This window comes from Nylanderia fulva, unplaced genomic scaffold (assembly GCF_048542155.1).
Source record: "Nylanderia fulva isolate GAGA-0341 unplaced genomic scaffold, ASM4854215v1 Scaffold19, whole genome shotgun sequence".
In the NCBI taxonomy this organism is placed as follows: Eukaryota; Metazoa; Arthropoda; class Insecta; order Hymenoptera; family Formicidae; genus Nylanderia; species Nylanderia fulva.
In genome coordinates this window covers 695,996-722,432 of record NW_028190161.1, presented here as the reverse complement: position 1 = coordinate 722,432, position 26,437 = coordinate 695,996, and the positions used below count along the sequence as shown (strand labels likewise).

The 26,437-nt window shown below is 32.0% G+C and overlaps 2 protein-coding genes and 1 long non-coding RNA gene across 9 annotated transcripts in view; 1 reads left to right on the top strand and 2 right to left on the bottom strand.

The window, feature by feature from the left end:
• Nucleotides 1-16,615, bottom strand: part of Egfr (epidermal growth factor receptor) — a 147,357-nt gene extending 130,742 nt beyond the window's left edge. Inside the window, exon 1 of the mRNA XM_029309027.2 lies at nt 15,878-16,615. Within this exon, the coding sequence (XP_029164860.1) occupies nt 15,878-15,959 (82 nt within the window). The 5' untranslated portion in view covers nt 15,960-16,615. The remainder of the gene's footprint in view (nt 1-15,877) is intronic.
• A 157-nt stretch (nt 16,616-16,772) lies between these two features.
• Nucleotides 16,773-17,902, top strand: LOC114936122 (uncharacterized). The gene is made up of 3 exons (XR_003820659.1): nt 16,773-16,883; nt 17,248-17,410; nt 17,573-17,902. It is a non-coding gene; the product is annotated as an uncharacterized LOC114936122 (long non-coding RNA).
• A 3,116-nt stretch (nt 17,903-21,018) lies between these two features.
• MESK2 (misexpression suppressor of KSR 2) overlaps nt 21,019-26,437 on the bottom strand; it is a 31,330-nt gene continuing 25,911 nt past the window's right edge. For 5 of the 7 annotated variants that reach the window (XM_029309148.2, XM_029309150.2, XM_029309152.2 and 2 more), the window contains 2 exons: nt 25,016-25,060; nt 21,019-24,015 (listed from right to left, as the gene is read on the bottom strand). In XM_029309148.2, the coding sequence (XP_029164981.1) occupies nt 23,870-24,015; nt 25,016-25,060 (191 nt within the window). In that variant the 3' untranslated portion in view covers nt 21,019-23,869. Of the gene's footprint in view, nt 24,016-24,937; nt 25,061-26,437 lie in introns of all 7 variants that reach the window. The other 2 variants (XR_003820658.2, XM_029309149.2) reach the window with 2 other exon arrangements.

Sequence of the window (26,437 nt, the reverse complement as noted above, 5' to 3'; positions counted from 1 at the left end):
AATTCTGTGGTCTTTTATCGGAGTCAAGAAACGCTATCGTGTCAGAAAAAAGTAGTATAAATTGTCAGAGATCGTATATGATGCAAAAGAAAGGAGAAAAAGACACACGCAATGAGCGCGGGAAGATACTGTCAGTCTTTCTTTTCCCATAACGGGATCAGCACGGGAACCCTGGATTGATTTACACGAGTAATTTAAGTTTCGGCGACATATATTACACGGGTTGGCCATTCCGTTAATTGCGATACCGTTCATTTGTTCAATTTCTAAATTTCTGAGCAAAAAGAGGATGTATAATTTATTATCGGATCAAAAAATAAATTATATTTTATTTACTACGTCTTAAAAATGCATTAATAGCTTGAAAATTATCAAAGCCAAGCGCTATCGAAATTGTTACAGTTCTGATAAATTTTCAATAACGGCATCAAAAAATAATAAGATATAAAACAATTTTATACGCATTTATATAATACTTAACGGACTTTAATGACCAAGGACGAAGCAAGGGGCGTCTCTTAATATTAACGGGACAAAAAATAAAACGTTCGATAAAAAGCGCGACATATGCTTCTACATGATGCTACCAAGTGTGCTCTCGATGTACTCACATGGCTGGCAAACCTTTTTTTATTTTATACAAGACACTCTCCTGCCGCGTATAGGCCAAACTTCGCGTGCGGCTGTGTTTTCGCAAGGCTGCGTCAATGCTTAGAAAAAATGCCAGAGAACGGATTCGCTATATATGTATGACGCACAATCTTGCGGCGCGTCATTAAGAAGTTCTTACGACAAATATCGAGTCTGTTTCGGTCATCAAATTGGAAAAAATGATGCGGTGGAATAATACATAAGGAACGTGTGTAATAAAATTCTAAAAAAAGAATGACTATACTACGTGTTATCTTTCAGTAAGAAAGTAATTATCGCGATTTAATTTTAGATGACATATATCAGTATTTAAAATTAATTTTCCATTTTTCAAAAAAGATTAAGATAGTTGAAATAAGAAAAAATCTAAAAATCTTCGAAATTCTCCTTCATCCTTTCTCATATATCTGTTGCTAATTGCTAGAATGCAAAGGAATTGTTTTAAATATAAATTTTCTTGTATTTTTTAAAGTACAAAAAAATTAAGCCAAAATATATTATAATTTCTTATTCCGTAATAATTTAGTGAAAATCTTCTATAACTTTTATTTGTTTAGACCCGCTGCAGCATGCGCGCTGCGCGATCACTGTAACAGCATATTTATTATTAAGACCTGATTAAGTTACGTTGATTTCAACATGTTCACGGCGAAGATATACTTTTAAGACACGAGAGATCGAGGGATATCGTATTCCTCAGCTCTGTGATTTAAACCAGCCACAGTATTCCTTAACCGCGATTGTGTACAAGCGTATATACTCTTCTTCTCTTGCATACTTCTCGGCGATGTTCCCACACCAAGACTGCTACCAGAGTGTAACGTTATATTCTTGCCATGGTGGTTGTTTCGCCATGGTGACGAACTCGCACACGACGCATTTCAGTACACTCCGCATGGGTGGCCGTATCCCGAGCAAGGACAAGAAGCATATATATATATACTGTTGAAAACAGTGCTCATTATGCTGATATTTTTTTAATTAATGCTTTTTCAATAATCAATACTTATATTAAAATAAAAAAAATATATTCCAAAAATTATATACATATATATAATTTATAAAATATACATTTTTTATTTAATATTTGCGATTATTTATAAAATAAAAAATTTTATTTATAATATTAAAATAAAAAAAATATATTCCAAAAATTATATACATATATATAATTTATAAAATATCCATTTTTTATTTAATATTTGCGATTATTTATGCACAAATATATGCGAAAATGATGCCTAAGATCTTAATACAGATTATAATATGTTTGGAAATTCTATAGAAGCTTATCGATCTCCTTTGTAGTATTCTCAGCCTGAATATTTCGTCGATTCAATTTTTCGTGGAGGAAAGCAAACGTTAGATGCTACTCTGACGCAAGGTGCATGCAAACCAACTTATGTCACACAACACGCCTCGGTTCCTCTTTTTTTTACGTTCCGTGGAGGCGAGTTTTCCTGTCTCATTTTCAGTGCCACCTCGCAGATTAGCCTCGACTCGCCCGTTGCACAGCCTTCCTTCCTGACAAGCACTATGGAGCCGTGCTGGTTCGTATCCTGGCGACAACGCAACAATGCAGTACCTGAGTATCGCGAACCCGCAGGTAACCGAACCCTCGGCGCCTTTCATCCCTCTTTAGCTCTCTTCTTCACTGTCTCTCGCCCACCAACGCTTAGAAGATCCTCGACAGTCGGGGCAACAATACTCGTCTGGATTCCCCGTGAGTTTTTTCGACGGGTTTTCTAAATGCATCGGGAGCGCGTGTGCATCGAGCAGTTGCAGCGAGAAGAATTGTCTGAATATGCAAAAGAGAAATAGGGGATGTGCGAAATAAGGGCGACTGGAATTGAATGACAATTTCGGAGATTCAGATGTGAATTGCGACTTATTACCTTTTTTACTGGATAAAGTAAAAGTACTTTTTTTCTTTCAAATTTCTAATGTAAATGTAATCCTCCAAATATACGTATATAAAAAAATTAAAAAAATTAGCGATATATGTATTTAAAAAAAATGTTTAATATATTAAAGAAATTTAATATATTATATTAAAAATAAGATACTAGGATAATTATATTCAATAAAGCGTTCGTTCTCACGCAATGATATTTTTCCCATTCTACGGATTGTGTATACGTGTATGTGTATTCCTTTCTCTCACTCTTTCATAGATTGCAAATAACTTATTAATTATTGCGCCACTTTAATCTCTAGAAAAATATCCACGATACAAGCTAGTGAATGTTGTATGTAATTATGTTTATTTATAATTACATATATATTATTAGTATCTATGTTCTCCTTCTTCGTGACTCGAGTATCTTTACTAATTATATAGATTGCGACATATATTCATACGATAGAGAACGCGTAAATCAGAATTAAATCGCCGTTTATAATAACTCTAGCGGTAACTTTGTATTTAATTTGTGTTTTTCGTATTTAATTGACTTACATTTATTTTTATCATTTGTATTTATCAATTCATGTAGCAGTTTCAAGTAGAAAATTATAATATTATAATTAAAGCAATATATCATTTATTAAGATAGCGAGTCAATCTTTTAAATGTAAACAAGATATAATTGCAATTCATAAACAATTTGTATAATTGTACTAATACAAGATATAATTTCCTTTATTATAATTAAAATACATATTTAAAATATTTAATATTCATTTAGCTAATGATGAGCAAAGAAAATCTAAAAACCTCAAAATATTGATATTTTCTATTCAAAAATCTCTTTTTCTTACTCTCGCAACCGTGTTCAAAATGTTTAATAATTACTTAGTCCAGTTATATTAATTATATAAAAAATTGACGTTCGATTAATTCGATAAAATTGACGGTTTGTAAGCCGACAAGTCGAAATGAATTTGTAGAAATGAGATCTCAAGTTCACTTGTTCGTCCAGTCTGGCCATCGATTGGCGTGGACATTCACCCCGACATGGCATCGGAGAAGATTCAACGCTCGCGAGTTCGCGACATCGAGTCCCGGTTTGGATGAGCGCTCGAGTCCCCGGAGACATATCTGGACTGTTTTCTTTGGAACTGGTTGCTTTATTTGGTCAAGTTGAGCGAGCCTGTTCGCGACCCTCCGGTTCCGTAGCTCATCAACGGATATGCTTTATCCTTTCGATACGTGCACGAGTACGCGCAAATATTACAAAGCAGAAAAATATTTCCTTATACACAATGGAATGGTACGATTCCTTTGTCGATATAGTAAAAAGGAGCTAAACTGATGTAAAATTTTAACTGGTGTTAGCAAAAATTACGGTCCATTCACCGAATAGATTTATTATACGTATCTTTAGTATATTGATTAGATAAAATTTGTTCAACAATGTCATTCTTTCTTTTAAAGGATGAAATCCTCTTTCAAAAGATGAAAAGGCTTTGAAAAAAAAGAGAAATGGTTTCTTTTCTTACAAATTGTTTCCTAAGATAAGATAACGAACCGTGACTGAAAGGAAAACAAGAAAATAAATGAAAAGGTTGCATTCCGGACTACTCGTAACTTTACGCTGGGAATAGGACGTCTTTAGATTCGCGTGACGGTAGATGCAATATACACGTGAGAAAAAGACAAGTCTCGCGATATTTTCTCATATGCTACACATCATGTGCTCTCATAACGTTACTGTGAAGTCTCGTGTCCGCAACTTCACAGAGAAAGAAAAAATTTACGTAAATCTGACTTATATAAATGATTATTTAATTTTTTAATAATATACATTTTTATTAATATTCAATATATAAATATAATAGACACATCCAATATATCTCCCTCCCCTAGATATTTATTGAGGATCCAATTAAAAAAAAATATCGAGGCGATAGCAAGTCATAATTTATTGACAATAACTGACAATGAAACACACATCATATTTCAACAGAAACTATATGTTCGAACAATTAAATATCAAATCTAAACTTCTGCATTAATTTCTTTAACAACAGTTTCTTTGAAAATAGTATATTGTGTATCAAGTGCGGAAAGTTGACAATCGGTCACGAGTGCGGGGGATGGACGCACGAGCCGAAGGCGAGAACAATTGTCAATCCGCACGTGATGTGCGCGTTTTCTGTGCGCGAGGTGGCCGATCGTACGCCGCCATCTTGCGGCGGCACGGTGCGGGAATAGTCGTGTTTAATACATTGCCTACGGCTTCAGTTCTTAAAAATATTGTCCGAAAATCCTTTACACAAAAAATACTGACCGTATTTTTTTGTATTTCCTATGTAATATAAAATATAATTTAAAAAATAAAAAATATATGACTTTAAACACGGCTCAGCCGTAGGCAGTGGCTTTGAATGCGGCTTATTCACTCACCGCGTCGCCGTTAAATGGCAGCGTGGGAAATCGGCCACTTCCCGCACAGAAAACACGCACACAAAGTGCCACTTTACCTGCACGTGTAATACAAAAATTATTTAACGTTCTTGCGTTAACGTATCGAAAAATGGCCTATGTAGAAATACAAAAAATAAATCCACACATGCATTGATCCATCGAGCGCAATCTTGCAGAACCCCCGGAGGGGAAGTAAAATTATTTTCCCGTATTCGCGAAGGACACGACTATCACGAGTCTCTACGAGAATGGCGAGCGGATGAGTATCGTGGCTAAAGAGAGAAAGAGGCAAAAACTTCAAGGCACAGAGGAAAGAGATGCGGGAAGAAGACGAAGAAAGACTCGCGATCAGAGAAGTCAGTGAGAGAAATAGAGAGAGAGAGAGATAGAAAAAGACAAGAGAAAGAACAGGAGGATAGAAGCGACGCGGTGAGGAAGAGGACAAGAAGGACTGGCCCGTAGCGTGCAATCTTCGCCCATTGAAGACGCGCTGGGAAACTGCATGGTTATTATGCCTGAATGGAACAGGGGACGGGAAGAATGTCGAAGGTAGCAACGGAGGATGAACGCGAAACGTGCACGTTCCTCCCGGCCAGAGGGAGGTTCTTGCTCTGTAACCGCGGCACGCAACTTGGAACCATGTGCTGGCTCCCTGCGCGCGTCGTCAGACCCGGTTTCACGACGAAAACCCGCGAACGTCCTCCACGTCCGGGAGAAAAAGAGAGAGGCAAAAAGGAGCAGAAGTAGCGAGAGGGAGAGAGAGCAAGAGAGATTTTTACCGCGGTCTTTTTGCGCTATTTGACGTCGTTGCGATTTTATGGCGCGCATTGGTGGAGCCTGCCCGAACTCACTGAACAGGTTCAAGCCCGAGGAGAGACTCGAATGTGGAATCTCGTTAAAAGGATCGCTTGAATGAGATTACTCGATTAACTTTAGCATCGTAGGGAAATATCGTTGCGGATGAAAAATTAGCGAATCAGTTCACCGTTGTCTTACTACCGTAACACGTGCATTCCAAATGCTTCTGTAATCGTGGTTCTATCTGGGATTTTCTTTGGCGATATCAATTATTTTTAGTCGAGCTTGGATTGGACTATTAAAGAAATATCGAGATGCATAATTGGACATTCAATAACTCAGAAGCAATATCTAGAAACAAGTAACATTTGTCAAAAAAATTTGCAATTAATATCAGAAAATTTTCTGGATTTCTAGGTATTAAATACTTAGAGATGAGAAACTTATAACATAATTTTATATATATTTATCTAGCGTCATATTATTTTCTAATATACAGAGAGAGTTTGCTTTTAGAATTTACTTTGAAAATCATGGTAATCGTGGGATAATATGGTATTGAAAGAATTTTATAAGAATTTCTCTGTTAATATTTACCGTAATAAAAAATATCATCTACCACAATAAAATATAAAATATGTTCGATTAATTTTATTATGTACATAGTAAAAATTATGTACAAATTAATATTTTTTATCGTGGTAAATATTAATCACACACACAAAGAAATTCTTATAAAATTCTTCCAATACCATATATTGTCCCACGATTACCACATGATTTTCAGAGGATAAACTCTACAAGAAAATTCTCTTCGTGTATTGTAAAGATATTCTGCCATATTTATTTGTATTTTTGCCAATTGCTTTTCTGTAATAATAAAATCAAAAATATATTGGCATTTTTGCAATTTCCTCATTACACATATAAATAGATACGTATAGCTTGAGGCAGGATGCTGACAACTCGATTGTCGAAGCTGTTGGAACGCCTCCATTCAAAGGCCGAGTGTCATACGAGTCTCGTACAAAACGCGCTTGATAAGAAGTACCTATAGGTACCGTAAGGCAAGCACTTAAGTAACTACTATGGACTGTAATATCATGACAAACATCTCCGATAAACGATATCTTCTGCATTTTTAAACAAGTGAAGAATTTTATGCAGAAAAAAAAATGTACAAATCTTGTAGATTATAAACAATTTTAAACGACGGTTATGTCTTGTGAGATCTAATCAGAAAAGATGATGATTACATTAATATAATTTTCATTAATAAAATTCATGATATCTAATTTTTCCAAACAAATACCTAAACCTTCTTTCCTCTTTTAAATATTATTTACAAATGTTATACAAATATTATCGCTGTAAATGTGTATATTTTTGTAAAAATAATGCATCGATATAAGCTGTATTGATTTAAATTTTTTCAACACAAGAATTTTCTTTTATCTTTTCATCTTATAACGTTGTTGAACTAGAATATAGATTCATCGTGATGACGAAAGGTTACGTCATAGCGATTTTTTCATACAAAATGATTCTTTTGTTGGGGCATTCGTTTCTGCTACCTGCATTTCGGCGACCAGACGGTTTCATCGATTTTCCCGAAACATTCCGTTCAAGACGTTGTCTCGCTGCGAGCAAGAAACATCATCGCGGCATTGAATTCCGGGCCAATACGAACGCCCCCCTCATCAACCTCAATTAAACTCCACCGTCTCGCAGTTATGCTCACTTCGCACCCGAGGCGCACCGAGTGCTACTGGTGTTAAGTCACTATATATTATTGGTCGAGTTCACTCGTCTCAAGAAGGCTCTTATGCTGCTGTCAAATAAGTCGTTCTTTCTCGTATTTTCTTTATTACGTAAGAAAATTTATTTACAATTAAAAGCATAAATGTTGCAACCTGTTTTTACTTTTTCAATTATCTTAGATCATACATTAATGCTAATTGAAAATATTTTATATATATTTGTGGGAAAAAAATGAAGATATATTTTTTCGAGACAATTGCAAATTGAGACCCGAAAATCATAACAAATTTTTAACAAAGCCAAAGAAATAAAAAACGGCTCAGAATTTTATTAAGCTCCGCCATGAAAAGATCGTCGTCTATTTAAAATAAGCAAGTAGCTCTTGCAATGCGACCGTGTGTTCTTAGCTCTAAAAGCGCTTTCTATTTTGTAATGACGCCGATGTTACGTCAAGTTTCAACGAGAGACTACAAATCCTTTCCTGCTAGTGACCCTCGAGCTGTGGCCGTGTTCCTTGAGACTCGCACCTCGAGATTCGCATTGGACATGTTGCTGAATGTGGTCTTTGGGATTACGCATCGAGGGCAGTGTCGTTGAACTTCAATACTCGATAATAAAAGGGGGATCCTCGTAGTCAGAATCCGTCGTACTCTTTCAGACCGATGAATGCCGCAAGTCTTTGAACTTCATCGTCGACTGGCACGACTCGGTACATGCACGCGTTCCGATTTCCGCTGCGATCAGATATTGCAACAGCTTCGATATTTTCTCACATTTTAATAGTTCGCGGCAGATATGACACATAGTAGACGATAATCAGAAAATATTTTCAAAAACATTAACGTGTGATCAATTTAAAAAACAAGAATTTATAAAAAATAGTTTACCATGTACTTTAAATTAATAACCTGAAGAGGACCCAATTCAGGATCAAAACGTTGCGTTTTTTTTTTAATAAAAGATTTTTCACCTTAGCCAGTGTCGATCAATCAATTCCTTTTTTTATTAAAAAACAAGATTATACACTAAAATTTTATTGTAAAAACCTAAAACAAGTCTAATGTTTAAACATCATAATTTAGTGTCGATTTGCATTGTTTCGTAAAACGCATTTATCATTTTTATATGTGCTTTGGATTTTAAATTTCCTGGTTAAACACTTATCTCGCGAATGACCAATTATGAAAACCGCAAAATGCGGAAGAATAATTTCTCAACAATTTTATACAGTCTTTAAAGTCAGCTGATATTAGTAAGAGAATTGATTTTATATAAAATATCTCATTGTCAGTTTTGACGAAGCACATTTTAAGAATAGATTTCTCTAACTGGATTTGTACTTTTCACGTTTATTTTATAATAATTAATTAATAAAAATTAAAGTGCATTATATAAAAAATATAGTTAATAGAGATTCAAAATCTAAAGATAATAATAATATTTCCATGAATCTATAAATCAGAGCATATTTTATTCTATAATATATTTTATTATTTAATACTTTTAATAATAATTATATGACGTATAATAATAATTTTATATAACGTAAAAATGATTAAAAAATCGTACGGTATTTCATTTAATCGTATCCTACTTGATCATCATAGGAACTGGCTAAGCACGCGCTTCAAGAATCTCCGGAATGCCTCATGCATTCTTTTGCAAGGGTGTGGACGAGAAGCATGAAAAAAATATGATTTATAAATGATAGCTTAGATCCAGTTTTACATACCTGTATATGACCGTATTCGTATGTAATATTCACGTTGAAACAAACACATATGGGAAATATGTGCCCTTTAAAAAAATATATTCTTTCTGTTTTGCACAAATAATATTTAATAATCTGGCAACATTTAAAATACAGAAATATGTTTCAAAGAGATGACAATAAAATTATTCAGCTATTTCCAAAAAAAATTTAAAAAAAAATAATATACACTATAACAAAATAAATCCAATAATTTTAAATATTTTACTCGATTTTTGATATAAAATATTCTGATTATACAAAAATACAGATTCCAATCGCGCACATGTTCGTACATATTTGTAAATATGTATGATTACAATTTTTAAAAAATGCAGAAAGAAAATCCAAGTATAATTTAAAGAACAAATTCAAGGATAAACGTAAAGAAATATATTAACTATAAAATATATTTTATCTCTCTCATTTTGTGCTGCCATTTATATAGAATCATAATAACGCTAAAGCAAGGAAGTGAAAGGTTTTCGTTACATTATTTCTTTTTTCACGTACATGCAAACAATATACCAATTCAATCGTCCATACTTTATATATGCAATAGTCTGGTTGCTTTGAGATATTTCTCGAAAATCGAAAAAGATGAATAGAAAGGTGGGTCATCCCCTCGCAGCTGGATATATCTTTTCTCTCTAAACGAACTGGATTCCGCACAGAATTCCTCTACCACGTTGCCACTTTTTTTTTCTTACAATCGTATCGAAATGCATGAGGATTCGATTTGGTATGCATATTGTTGTAATTTTATTATATAAAAAAACACGAATATATTATTAAATCCCGTAAATTTATAAAAATTTTGTATCAATAAGTATTAAAAAGTATATGTGATTCATAAAGATTTTAAAAAATAAACTAAAGATATATTGCAATATATTTCTTTATGTTTTCATTAAACATAAAGAAATTTTTCTTGTTTAATAAAAATTATTTAAATTTATAGTATTATGGCAGAACGATGTAACCTTTCAAGCATAACATTGTGACATGTGTGTATACAAAAATAATTTTATTCAGTTAGTGATGTACATAGAAGTCTTCTCTATATTTATATTAATTTAATCGTAATTTCATAGTCGCAGCATTCATAATAAATAGCACAAAACATATACGTGCGTGTGCGTAAAGAAAAATGTTAGTTCTCAGAGGAGAGCACTTCCCAGGCGCATAATTTCGCGCGAAGCGTGTTAAATTATGCGCGTGTGAAGCATCTCTTCGTGTAGCTATTACGACGCGGAGACGACATGGCACGAAGTCGAGCTAATCGTGGAATGTCGTGTGTACAATTGGCTTTTTGTGCGCGCTTAGATTCGGCGGGTGTATCATTTCATTAGCCCATTAAACAATTACGCACGCTTAGACTCGCGTCTATACGCGGCTGTGAATGCGTTCCTTGTAATTGAGCGTAAATTACTCTTCGAGCTCCTTTTTCGTTCATTAGAACACGTGGGTCCGGAAGATTGCGTATATAAATCTTGTAGTAACTGTACCGTAATTATATTGTATTTCACTATATTGTAGTAATACATACCTTGTACCTTTACGACAATTAAATAATGATAATAAAATACGATCTAAATTTTCTGATGCCTATCGCGGCTTGATTATTCTTATGCAACACATATTTTTAAATGTTTTTTCGGCTTTATTAATTTTTTTCATGACCTGGGATTAATGAAGTTTACATGAGAATTCTATTATAATATTTAAACGCCAGTTTTATATTTGCTGCAAAAAATATTTTAAATTAAAATAGATCTTTTGTCTTGAACAAAAAGAAAAAAGAATGACAATTAGCGAAGAAACAACGACAATGCGAGACAATGTATAAAGTAAAATGTATTCAAAGCGCGAGGTGAATGCATTGTCGCTCGACCCTGATTGCTTCTGCTTGTCGTTGCATCAGCAGAGATAGCTCAATTGCTGAACATCCATTGCTGCTCAAGTTCCTTCACGATAAATCGCGCTCATGAATATTTTCTACGATTTTGCCTCGTCAAATATTGAATTGCAAATTTTAAGAAGAAAAATTGATAGCAATATTTAATATAAATAGCAGGCTATGCGACAATAAAATTTCTAATTCAAATCTCAATTTCTCTCTCTCTCTCTCTCTCTTTCCTCTTTTTCTTTTGCTTTTTTGTATTCTTAATTATTAAAAATATGCGAAAGTTAGTAAATTGTCTTTTCTTAGCTTTATATAAAGTAATATGTTTAGTAATGAATAATAAGAGAAATAAAATGAAAAGAAGGAGGAAAATTAAGTATAAGATTAAAAAGATGAAATGGTGTATTTAAATCATTCACTAGATTAATATCATCGCGTAATAATGATCCGCGAACCGATGCGTCACTCGTCTGTCGTGATCGACATCGGTTCAAGTAGTGTTGACCCGAGCTCGTTCCCTTGCATCCTTGCGACTCGTTATTGATTCGTGGGAACACTATTTCGATCCCACCGATCTATCATAATTTGCAAAAAAATGCAATAACACGGATAAATTTATAATAAATTAATAAATACTGAATTAGACGAATAAATAAATTTAAACACCCGACTGTTTTATTATAAGTAGTCACTTTTAAAGATTGAAATTGCTGTGTTTAAATCTATCAAGTCAGATATTAAACAATCGTGTATGAGAGAAAAGCTAAATTAATCTTTGTATTTAATTCCAAAGCAAATTAATTTAACAACGCAATGACATAAATTTATAATACCTAATTCGTATTAAATAAATTTCATTAATTTGATAAATCTTTCATTTTATTTTGAATGTATAAATGTGTCTTAATGCGTTATTTCCTTTCATAGAATTTTAATTAAATATAAGCAATATTCGCGTGTTAAAAAATAAGAAAAATAAACAGCATAATGTTATGAAAAAATATGTTTGCATTTAATCAAGAATGCTTTGAAACTCTTATTTAAAGTAACAAGATTTTGCAATAACGATTTTCAGAGCACTTTAAAATTTTCTCTTCGTTTCTTTGTGTTTTTTATAACTTTATATATTTTCAAAAATTTTTAAATATTTTTAGTTCCCTTTAATATTTTTTATACGATCTTTTTCAATTTTTTTTGTGTCCTCTACAAGACAATTGAAATGGAATAATCATCTGTATATTTGCTGGACATGTCTGAGTTGTTCCTGTGCCACGCAAGGCTGCGGAGTTCGATTCGAGGCTGGCTCTGCTTTATGCTTGGCTGACTACCGCTCCTCTATGTCTTTCCTCTGTACAGTGAAGGCAAAGGAGAGGACAGACGTCGCTTCAAGAACGGGGGAAACGCGTTCTTGCTTCCATTGCAGTCTGCTTTTTCAGCCGAGCGATACTTCGCTGAAGAATTCAATGAAGAATTACCGCATAATCTTCAACTCCGACGTCCAGTTTCCTTATTTAGCCGTACATTTTTATGAACTTTTATCATCTCGTCTTTATGTCGAGAGATTCGACGTCGTAAGGTTGAGCCCGTTGGAATACCGTGCACTACTTGAAGAGTATGCACTAACGACTTGAAGAAACTGAAGGGTTTGACAATGACAGTTTTGTTCGAAGGAAGTTTGATATACAATGGAAGCAAAGCTGATATGAAAAAATTCATTCAATATATTAAAAAGAGTAAATCATTCTTGATCTGTATTTTATATATAAAATTCATTATTATTTATTTTTATTATAATTATTTGTTATATTTTGCAATGACCGAACGCAAATATCTGCTTATACTTTTCTTTAATGTTCTATTTATTATCCTATTCATAAAAATAGAAATTAAATATTTTCTGTTCGAATTTTATTCATGTAGTATCATGGAAAAATTGAATAATATATTGCATGTTATTTCAACAAACTGTAACTAAAACAAAATGGGAGGAAGCGCTACTTCTAGCAAGTAGAGCAACATCGCCATGTCATGCTACAGAAATGTGAATTTTATTTTCAAACTAGTCACGTGTAAATGGAACTGGGTCGCATTTTATTACTCAACATTTTATACTAGTTTCTAACATAATTTTTTATCTGATTTTTTTATACATAATAAATTACATCAAAGAAATAAATTTTAATTATAAACTTTTAGGGCTAATATTTTTTCTATTTTTTTTTTAAATAATTCAATAAGAGAATCTTCTCAAAATATATATTTTTATATAATATCTTATCAAGACAGAGAAGAAGAGAGGAGGGAGAGAAAGCGAGGAAACATCGACTATAATAATTATTTAGAAAAATTAAAAAGTCTCAAAAACATACAGATACACGTGTTGCTTATTTTGTGTATGGCTTCAAAAATTCAAATTTTTTTAAAATTATTATTTAAATACAAATTATATGCGCTTTTTTATAATCTTTTTAATTAAATTATAGAAATCTATAATATTTTATATATCAGTAAAATAAATTTTCAATGTAAATATTTTCAAGTTGATTATTTAATGTATTAGTAATATAAGAAAAATATTTTTATGCTCTGAAAAAGATATATATAAATCAGTGTTCTTGAAATGCCACCAAAATTTTACAGTAGGTATATATTTTGAATTAAAAAATTTTATTTAATAAATAAATTCGAAGGAAAAATTAAATTCCGAGAAAAGCGTTTGCAGTGTCTTATCGTTCTATTCCTTTTGTGCAATACTATCGCTTTAACGAAAGTTCCAATAAACGGTGTCGTATCATTGCCCTCGTTCTCGTCCTGGCGCTTTGGATGAACCGAACTGATTAAAGCTTAATTAACCATTTAACAAGTTATATTTAACTCATGGCATTTCTCTTTCTTCGTACTGTACGTGAGAGAAAGAAAAAGACAGGAAAAAAGAAAGAGACCAAATTAAGAAACATCGTCATGTTTGTGACGCGATAAATCGGCAAATAAATCGTAAGTCCTTTATTTATTTTTCTCTGTGTTATCTATTTTCTTCTAAGTGTTTATGGTGGATTATCATGATACTTTATCAATCGCACGCAAAAATAAGAATACAATTTTCTGGCATGAAAATAAGACATGCTGCTTACCTTTTTATTCCATCAATATTTGTATTATTGATAATCTTTTAGCTTTTGCTTATGCTTATAGAAACAAAGATGAAAATAATTTTAGTCGAGATTTGTCTCTGTATTTTATGATTTACTATTGAAAGGGCACTCTGATTCTCTTATCATAATGCCGAGACACGCAGTTTCTTATCAATCGAGCGATAATTGTGCCGTGCTCGCGAACAGGTATAAACGTACAACGTAGATGTAAAAAAATCATATAATTATATAAGTCAAAGAATTGATGTAATTTTATAATAAGTATCTGTAGTTTCAATTATTAGTTTTTAGTTAATTTTTGCGAAATTTTTGAAATTTAATTTAAATATTTTAAGAACAAAGTGCACACAAAAAAAATTGCGTATTAAATTTTAAATTATTTTCAACCAAATATTGGAAAATAAATATTTTTATATTATAGGATTAAAGATATAAATATGTATGTACAGGCACATCATATTTTACATTAAAAATGTTTCTTTGCTATACACAGTCAGAATGTATAGTGTTGCAAAAATCGCGAGCTTGGAAGCGCGACGAACATTCAACGAGTTGAATCGAGAGTGAGTCGAGAAAGCGCGATTCATAAAAGCATTAAAGTTTGCGTAACTAAAATGTTTGTCCAGCTAAGCGGAACAAGTAAATTTGCTTGATGAATAAATAAATCAACTAAATTAAAATCAGTGCAAAATTATATTAAAATATATTAATTATATTAAAATATCCAGTGTATTAAAAAATTTGAAAAATATAAATGTTATTTTAAAATTTTTTAGATATGCGTATATAATTGTTACATTAAAGATTTGATGTACATGAGAGAAAAGATAACAATAATTGTACTAAAATCTTACATTTTTAAATAAATTATTTAGTTTGTGCGTACACGCATATATGCATATGTGCGTACATGATTTTCGTTTATTAATAAAATTTTTCATTCAAAATTCTACAATTACGTATTTTTATGTCCACGTATGTATAAAAAATTTTAATAATCTATTCACATTTGAATGGAAATTAAATATTTATATTTTTAAATAATTAAGTTAAATGTTAATTTAATAATTCTGGAGAAACCATGAATTATGAATTATTATTGAAAAATTTACTTCGCACAAGATGTCGCAATAAAAGACACATCCAACTTTACATATTGTGAGATAAAACATATGTAAAACAACATAAAATCAAGTTTCCACGCATATTTAAATTATCTTCATTATAATTAAGAAAGATTTAGATAAGTCAAATGAATGCTATATAAGTATATATGTATATTATTAATCTCGTTCTACCTCAAACTACCTGTTAACTCATCGTGATTATTTCGTTCGAATATTATCGATTCATCTAACTGATAATAATGTTTGACATACCTTTGAACGCTTCATATTTTCCGAGAATATTTCTCTGTCATCGGTAGTCGTAGCAGGATTTCCAAAAGTATACATTCAATTAAAAAAAAAAAATGCAAAATGTGTACCAACCTCTTTCCTCGATGACATCCGCTCGGTCGACGTAGAGCATCATGAAGAGCACGTAAATTCCGAAGATCTTGGCCGGCATCATCCTGAGTCCTCGTGGTCCAGCGAGGTCGAGGAAACTCCGGGCACCCTCACAAAAATCGGCGACGCATATCCACTGCACTACCACTGCACATTCGCGACCGCGAATCCTTTAAAACTCTACGTTTTTCTGACGACGACACACGTTAAGTTTCACATTTACACGCTCGCGACGCAACAGTTTCACACCTGAGAACGCGCGAAGGCGCGATGCAAAATCCCGCGCGATTTACTACACGTTTCAAATTTCGCGCGCTTGAAATAATCCTAGTTTCACCTTCGATTTGAACGATACATCCTGGCGAGTTATTCGCGTAGATCCTGGGAGACAACTATATCAAAATGCTTGTCAATTTCAATCTTCCGAGCCTCCGCGGTATATCCGGAACACATGGAGAGCTGTCAACACACGTGGATATTTGTTTTGAAACTGATTCAGCCTCTCCCGGCGATTATTCCGACGAGACAAGGCTTTTCGCCGAAGCACCGTTCTCCGAAAGTTTTCTCCGAATACACTCGCGTTATCAATTAAGACGACGGCGCGAATGTTTTTCGCGACGCAAGATTTACCCGGATAGAAGGACGCGCGAAGTATTGTTCTCGGTCGTCTATACGCGAGCATGAAGTGTTTACAACGCGCGCGCGAACCTCCTCCCACGCCGGTCGTGGTACGAATAAACGTGCGGTAGTCAAAGTGCTGTGCTGCTCCGCCGCTAGTCGGCGCGTGCGCTGCCGAGCGCGCCCGAGTTCGGCCGAAGGTCGCCGAGGCTCGACGGCGCGACGTCAGAGTCATTTGTAAATAAACGCGGGTCGCGCGCGTTATTGCGTCTCGGGATAAATAAAGCTTTATTATTGTGAATGTGATTATATATCGGTGATTATATGCCGATTCTTTCGCACACCGATGAGACGAGAGTAGGTAGATCCGGTAAGTGGAATCTCTCACATAATTTCAATGCTCTTTTGTGTCGAATTTGCGATTGATGTGCGCCGAATACGCATACGTTGGTTATGGCGAATTCAAATGCGGCATACTTCAGGATGCAAATTTCGTATAATGCATTTATCAGATTCGGGAGATAAACAGCAAAATAAGTTGATATAAATGCGAACGCATGACTATTCTTTGCAGATAGGGAGATTTATTTGAGGTGTGACGATATATGTTATCATCAATTGTTGAATAATCTTTCTCTCTCTTTCTTACTCCCTCTCTCTCTCTCTCTGTAGTTTTTCTAAATTAAATATATAAATATTGACAAAAATAGTTTATGATTTTGTTCTCTTTACAGTAAAAATGCAAAAGAATATGGGCCCCGTGCGAATGCAATAGTGATAGTGCATAACGGATGTGCATCATCGACTTTCTGGAGCACCAGAACTCAAAATGCCGATGCAGATTCTTGAAATTTTCATCCTCTTTATGGTAATGTACGCCAATCGATCGACGAAAAGGTTTGTACTTACATTTTGCTTTGGAAAATGTTTGAAATAAATGATAAATCTTTGTCTCAAATATTTTATTAATGTGGCATCATAATTTTAATTAATTACGATAAAATTTTTACTAAACAATTTTTAGTAGAATTTTTATAATTCTATATATAATTTTTGCAGCGCTTTATATATTAATCAGTAAATATATGAAAGTTGTTAGAAGTTAACAATTAAGGTAATATGCATAAAACAAAAACAGAAAAAGTACGCGGAAGATATTTTTCTTTCGAACGGATGTGCGTGTACAACCTTGTCGATTCCACGAAGACTTTATAGTCGTTTTATCGTTGCAAAAATTGTGGAGAAGACTGGTTTCTTGTCGCAAATGCACGCACGTACGAAGTATATGTGCGATCGTGTCCTGAGGAAAACCGTAAAAGAGAACGAATAAAGAATAAACTATATAAATGTCTCATTATATATTTAGTTTTTTAATTTGCAAAAGTTTCTTGTTACAATATTTTTAAATTTTTTGATCTGATTCTGAAGAATCTTTCTCTTAAATATTTCTAGACTTCTATTATTTATTATAGTAAAAGCATTGTTATGCTTTAAATAAAACAATCATAATTGCATTTGAACATTGCATTTTGTGATGTCTAATTTATTAAATTGTGTATGCAATTTTTCAAATCGCTATTTTCAATTAAATTAGTACAATATTTATATTTTTTAAAGATCGATTTCTTACGTAAAAAGAAATCAAAGTATTCTATTTTATAATATTTTTCATGTAATTTGTTCTTTATTATGATTTTATAAATTATCGCTTATCTATCATCATTTTTTGGGGAAAAAATTGCTGTCCTTTGAATACCATATAGATTATTTTATATCTATATAGATTATTATAAGTGCGCAATGTTTTCTCGATAACAAATGATCTGCTATGAACTATTGCATTGAAAAAAAATTTGTTAACTTGACTGAACCTTTCAACTAAATATTATTTTGTTAATTGGACATATAAAAATATTTAAATTAAATATAACATCAAATCTAAATTTTGTATATATTTGACTTAAATACTAATATATATTTAATTAACAAAATAGTAATTTAGTTGAAAGGTTTAATCAAGTTAACAAATTTTTTTTTCAGTGTATAATCTATCAAAGCATACAAGCAGATTTATTATACTGCATTTATCGTGCAATATAATTGAAACTTAAGTCACATGCTTCTAATAAATCTATCGAGTTTTCTGTATATGTACGTTAAAATAATCAAGCAGATAAATTAAATGTTTCACACATGTGTATCTTCCATCATTAAGATGATTGATTAACTGACTTTGTTCAGAATTGCGCATCATTGATTAAAATAATGTGCATGTCATGAATATGTGTTCATTTTTGATGAAAATAATGGTGAAAAATCAAAAAGTCATTATTTTAATAATTTTATCGACAGCAAGATATTTTAATTAACAGGATTTTCTCCGAATTTTAACAAAGTGCCGTCACATGTGTTTTTAGAGTTAATAATGATAGAGTTAATTACGGGTCTTCATAAAAATGCAGATGGCTTTATCATGCTCCTGCTATTCATTTCTTTTCCTTCTTTTTCAAAACGTTACTTACCTCGAAGCGACTGTTCCCAAACAGGATCCGGAAAGTACGACCAGCATATTATTTACTTTCTTTCTCGCTCTCGGATTTTCTCCACATATGTAACGTGTGAATTTCGTAATAAATTTTATATATAAAAATGACAGACATGTAATAATTTGTTATAAAAAAAACAAATAATTTGTTATAAAAAGTTCGTTGAAATATCTTGCATCTTAATAAATAACATTTCGAACGAAATATATTTCTTCTCCCAACTACTTTTGACAAAATATATCATGCTTTACATCATAAAAAAATATAATTAAAACCAGTAAAGAATTTTTAAAAAGATACAACAGTATTAATTAATTTTTCTTTGAAACGTTCTTATACGTAATTTAAAAATATTTGCCAATCAATTTTAACAGTTATTTAATTTTACTTTTATTTTTTTCTAATTTTTACATGTTAAAATGTTTATTTGAATATTTAATTTAAATTCAATAATTTCAAGATCTCAATAAATATTTAAATTCCACAAATTAGAGGAAACGGACTAATTCAAAGTCTGATACGTAAATTAAACGCAAATTCTTTTTCTTTTTAATATGATTTATTAATTACTAATATTCGAACGCGTTTCGTTCTCATATTTAGCTATCAGCAACTGTCAAAGAATACATGAAAGCGTGCCTTATAAAAACATAAAATATAATACAATAAAATTAAGTAAAAAAAAATGTATACATCTGCAGTAATTTTCAGTAACTTGTACAATGGACAAGTGTATGAAGCCTCCCTAAAGTTTAAATCTGGCGCGCGATTATCATTATCTCAACGTATAAAAAGAAATGTTAGTAGATCTTGTTCTGTACTATGTAAATGTCATGCGTAATGACATCATCATTGTAACTGACAGTTTGCATTCCAATTCATATGGCTCGTGGTGTCTTGAGATGGCATATGGTAAGTAGCTGATTTATGATTTCGGTTTTATGTTTTCTCTTTGCCGTTACATCTCGTTTTCTCTAGCTTACGCGATAATCTATCAAACGTGTAGACATTCTATAATGCTTCCGAATAATCAGAACCATGTTTTTCATTTTTTAACATTTGAAAGCGCAGAAACTTGTCTGTTGTAGAGGTTACTAAAGGTCACAGAAGATGTATGCACGTTTTCATTTTATAGACATACCTATGTATTGTATATTATATATGATTTCTTTTATCATTTTATAGTTTATGCTTGATCTTTTATATATTTTTTAATAGTGACTAATGATGGTCCAAATATAATACCAAAACATAGGAATATCAACAATTAATAAATTACAGAACTTACGCTTTATTTCCTGCGTCTGACTCTTAATTAATTCATTTATTTTTACTTGTAGATATTTAATATCAAAGCATTCAAAAATTGTGTTTCTAAAGAAGATGTGCATGTAATATTTTAAATCTTTATAAAATTGAATTCCGTAATTTTTACTATTGACATAAAATACCAAATAACGAAGCAGATGGAATAAAAGGTAAGAAGTGTTAAACAATTTTATTATTTTTTTCTTTCTTTATTATAAATAACAAGATGCATATTCGGTGCACACGTGTCATTTAACTCTTGTATAATATATTTATATGTATATATATATATATATATTTATATGTTACTCAAGCTCCAGAGCTAATTTTATTTCGCTTACTGTATAGTATGTCTCATTTATATCGAGTTGACATTAATACACCTCGCTACAATCTGTTTCGCGATGCCACGTGGAAAATTAGAAATTTCATTCGAGGATGTGTGAACTTTGCGCGTTAGGCGGCGAAGGAAAACCGTGTGTTATCTTCGCGCGAGGTAGAAGTGGATGTTGAAAATCGATCTCTCTCTCTGCTCTTTCGATCGTGCGGGATAATTTCGAGGCCAACGGCATTTTACCGCGTTTTCTTCCAAGTGATATTCTTTGACATTAATGCGCCAATTAAAATGCAGATACAAATTCGGATGGGTCCTTTTGTCGTTGAAAAATTGTTTAAAAATTTATTGTACTGATATGCGCCTGTCTCTCACGAATAACTTTGACGAATACGAGGATTAAAATCGTGAATTAAGATCGATCGGTTGACGAACAATTTTATGATATCGCTTATTATGAGCTCGGCCGATATGTCTAATTAAATTCAATTCATTACATTCGATGTACAGAGATTCAACAAATTCGTTGTCTTGAGCGTCGAGATAGTTCGTGACACATGTCTGTAGAGGAATTTCTCTATCTGGAAACGAATTAACGGCGGAGCGTCCTTAAAAGCTACGTTATATATCCATATAGCGTCCGCATTAGCAACGTTTAATGCGTGCGTTACTTATTTTGTATCGAGCTCCGCAATTCTAATACTATGCTTTCGACTATCATTGCCTCAATTTGTAATCTAAATAACGCGACGTATGTGTGTGTTATAGATTACATATATGTATAATACCTATTATAAATTCTCTTTTATATGAAACGATTAAACCTTCTGCCCCTCGAGATGCTTGCTGTTTTGACTTCCTTCGTCGTTCTCGCGCATTTTTTTTTTATCATATTATATATTATTTGCCGCGAAATAAAAAAAAATGTAACTCACTCTGTTTTGATATGCACATTTATACGTCAATGATGTCTATGAATGTTTTAAATTGTGTAAATTTTTAAACATTTTTATAGAGAATCTATTTGACGTAATATTGTATGTATAAAAACAGATTTAATTTATCATTATTTTATAAGATTGATTTTTATCCTCAAATTCCTTGTCGTTAATTCTTTTTCTTGATTTAAAATATATTCGGGATAGTTTGTCGATTACTTTCAATTAAATCAATCTTTGAAAAGTTGAATTAGAAAAAGATATGACGATTGCCGATTATCGCATCGTGAACGTGATGTTTTGAAATAAGACGCGCGAAAAATGAGGAATTTCGGGGAATACGTTAGAATTATATATATAGAAAATTAAAGGCGATCAAACTTTCGAAAGCTATGTATGACATCTTATAACAGGCACGTCTTTTTATATCACGCTACAGGTTCAAGCAAGCTTGATAAAGATACCGAACTTGACGCTTTCTTATTTCTTATTACAACTAATTACGTATTCCCTTCTCTTTTTACAATTATTTTAAACATATGCATTTATACACATGCGTTCTTTCTTCCTCATATATGGGCAGTCTCTTTTTTTATTAATTAAAAAAAGGTGCAAACGGTGCATAGACGCAAATAAACGAACAATATCTCATCCAGTCTAAGAAGATAATAATTTTGTGTAAATTATATATATATATATATATAGATATATTTTTTTTGAAATTAATATCTGCAATAGAAACACTAAATCTTGTATGACGAAGTTGCCATCTTTTATAGAGATTGTCGACTTTTATTTTAGACTCTATCGATTTCTCTATATTAAACTCAGAAGAAATATAAGCAATTTTATCGAGAATATCTGTGTGACCCGTCTAGTAATATCATTCTTATTCTGTAATATAGTACCTATTTTTAGCCTTATTTCAAAATCTAAAATAATTGTAATTAAATTTATTTATGTATAGAAAAAGCAAAAAGAAATATTGCAAATGGCTCAAGATTGGCTGATATTTTACAATTACAAATCATATTAATGTGTGAATAGATAAAGCGCATATACTGTTTAAATAATTTTCTAAAAATTTTTAAAAAATAATTATATATATATATATATATATATATATATATATATTATTAGCAAAACAAGGCCTTTTCGCGAATTGGCTTTTGATGTACGGAGAGCAGATTTGTTTCTATTACTTTAATTCGCAATCTGGGAGTTATTGTAATTCTTTAACATTATATGCACGGTAGATATAGGCGGAATTTATTTGATGTTATTTCGTTAAGAAGCTATGTACAACTTGTTAAAAGTTGCTGCCAGTTTATCACACTTAATATAATTGTCTCTTGTCATAAACACGAAAAGCGAAAGTGCGCGTTTCTCTATACTGTCTTACTGTCATACATTGCGACATTTTGCGATATTATTTAATACTTTTTCGACTCATTCAAAATGCATCGTTTTCTTGAAATTTAACACCATCATACGAGTTTTCTTCGCATCTTACGTCAAGGGAAATATTATTTTTTTACGATTGTAGTAAACTCTTTTAGTCATATAATTACGTATTTAGTTTACTTTTTTTTCGAAAGTTTTCGCGATTCTGTTTTTGTTTTAATATATATAATATAAAATATCTATAAAAAAGAATATTTCTTAACTTAAAAAAGAGTTAAAAAGAAACATTTTTTTCATTTTAGTAAAGTATTATGAATCCGCTAAAACAGTTGCGAAACATAATTTTATGCGATAAGAAAAATTAACGATGTTAAAAAGTTGTTCTGCACCCGTTCATTAAATATCTGAAAAATTCAACGTGTGTATCCGATCACATACAACGATAACATTATCTTCTCATTTATTCTTATTCGATATAATCAATACTCCTAACAACATCGCATGCCGAGCACAAGTATAATATTGATAAAACATCTAAATGTCTCTTAAATATAGTAAATCCTTTCGTTAAAGCTCTTAACTTATAATTATTTAGAATTAAACATTTATTACGAGCGCGTATGGTCGACCCGGCGTAAATCGCAATTAAAATTAATATATCGTGCCGACGTAAAGCTCCGAAAAGAGGAAAAGCTCCAAATTAGCGATTAGTACCGCGAAGGATCGTTGCCCGACGAAACCTTTCTAAGTTATCAGTTGCATTTTCAAATTATGCTCATTTGCGTAACTAAAATCAATGGTGATGGTGAAATTCGGTGATTAATGTTTAACAAACAACTGCCTCCGATATCGGATTCTCCGTGATGTGTATAGTCGCGGTAGGCCAGTCGAATTTCTTGCTGCAAACGTGATTCAGTCCTTCTAACGAAGCCAATCGGTAATCGGCCATTTTTAACGGAGACAGCGGGGCCACTGTAAAAGAAAATAAGAGAAAGATAATATCCTCGACTTCGTATTTTCGTTGTTAATTTCGCCTTGAAGAGGTTGTAACGCGCAAGTAATTCCGTTCGTTCAAATTTTGTCACATAGAAAATCGCCGAACGCAGAATTTAAATCAAAGAAAGCGTACATGCAAAATAAAAAAAGGAGAATCAGATGTATTGTCAGTGGATTGTTGTGTGTATATAGCGAGACATTGTGAATATAGCATGAATTGTTCACTATTCTATATATTGCCCAGGTGCGAGATTGCTCTGTTTTGCCTTTCAGTTTTTTTTTTTTTTAAACAAATTTATTTAAAAAATGCTCTAATATGAATGTGTGCTGTTGTAATAAATGAGTTGGTTTTCTCTCTTCTTTTTTTTTTTTATTTACGTAAAGTGAATACTTTAATTTGGATCACCTGTATCACAGAGTGTAGCGCAACAGGTCGGTCCCTGTTAATATTGTAAATCGTATAGTACGTCGACTATCGAGGACTATAAAACAGAAGAATTCAGTCGACAAGACCAATTCAGTATAAATTATTTCACCGGGCATTGACAATATTCGTTTTCGTCTGAAATTCTTTAAATCATTGAAAAAATTTATGTGAATGTTTACACAAAAGAAAATAAGTACAGAAAATCGTATAGATGCGAAATAAACGTGGGGGAATAAATTAACATTTATATATGTCAATATATACACAAAACTTTAACAAGGCGATTATAAATTCTCTCCATTCTTATCATCGCCAACGTCGACAAGATCAGTGCAATGTTAGGAGAATTAGAGTGGTTAGTTGAAGTTAGTTTTTCTCGAGAATCTCCGGGGTCCAAGGTAGCCCAGGATGTATCATTTTCTCAGTTAGTATCTCTCATACCTTCCGAAAAAAGTTTAAATTCCGACTTACTTAACATATAGACGTGGCCTAATTGACCAACTGCGCGCTCGACTCTCCTTGCGGCCTTCAATTCCTAATTACAATTACCTTCGGATGTTGTCGGCTTCACGGGCTTCCGCGGGGATCTCACCACTAAAACGTATAAAATAAGATTCTTTTTAAAAGTCATGAACATTGTTGAATTCTAACATCGTTACATTGCGCACTGAACTCGCAATTACTACCTTTGAAGCATTTCTAGTGCGCAAGATTGACAAACCAATTGTCTTTTTCTAATTTACGAGTGGAATATAGCAAAAACTAACAGTGCAACAATTTATTTATTTAAATATTGCTGCAAAATTGTATTTGCTGTAATATGCAAAATCTAATTGAAAATGTTTATTGTCTCCCGACTCAGATGCATATATTAATGTTGAATAAAATCGATAATTATATAATTTTTGCAATTTGCAAATAATCTAGCTCTAACTAATAAATTAATTAGTTTAATTTTTTTTTTATTTAAACCAATTTTCGAGAAGCATTTATAATTTAAATATTATTATCTCTTCGTCATCTCGTAAATTATTTTGAATTATGTATAATGTTTAAAATTAAATATTTGATAATGCACAAAATAAATCTGAGTCGTTTTTAGACAATAACCAAATGAGGACTACCATACTTAATTTTTATTATAATACGACAGCTTATTCTATAAGCGTATTATCTTAAATGTAAACCTTAGCATTTAAAATTATTCAAAAAAGAACAAAAAAAAAAGAAATAGCAAATAAGCGGAGACTAATTACTAATCACGCTACTTTCAACTGAGAGAAATTGTTGTAAATATATACGTACCACTCGATCGATCCGAGACGCGTGGGAAATAAAGGCGCAAGTCGATGAACATGTATATAATACTTTTCTTTCTTAATTTGCCTTATTTCTTTTTTTTTCTAACAGTTTAAGAATATGTTAACGAAATTCACGAAGACGAATTTAATGCAACCCTTTTTTTATTTTTTATTTATCAAGTCGAGCCAGTGGCTTTTCAACGAATAGAGGTACATATTCGAACACGTATTTGAACCTCGGTGTAATCAGGTAGTTTCCACTATTCGTTTTTAGCACACAATTAAAGCAGTTTATTTGTCAAGTTTATCATAGATAGTTTAGCATTGTGATAATTGAAAACACACAATATTAGGACCCTGTTACACCACAATTCAATTACGTAAATATTACGCCACTTGTACAACATGGGAATTCTACTTGTATAATAGCGACGATTTGCAATAACAATAGTTAACAATGATGACGATGAAACAACAGATTTATTCAACGCGACAACTTGAATGTCATTCGCAATTATCCGCTATATAAATTACTATAACTTTGTACTGATCAGTTAAAGAGGACTAAAAGCAAAGATATGACATAGAATTAATTGAAAATTTGTATAATCAGATCTTAAAATACATACTTTATATTAGTATCGATTTGTGAGAAAGCATAGTGTTCTGT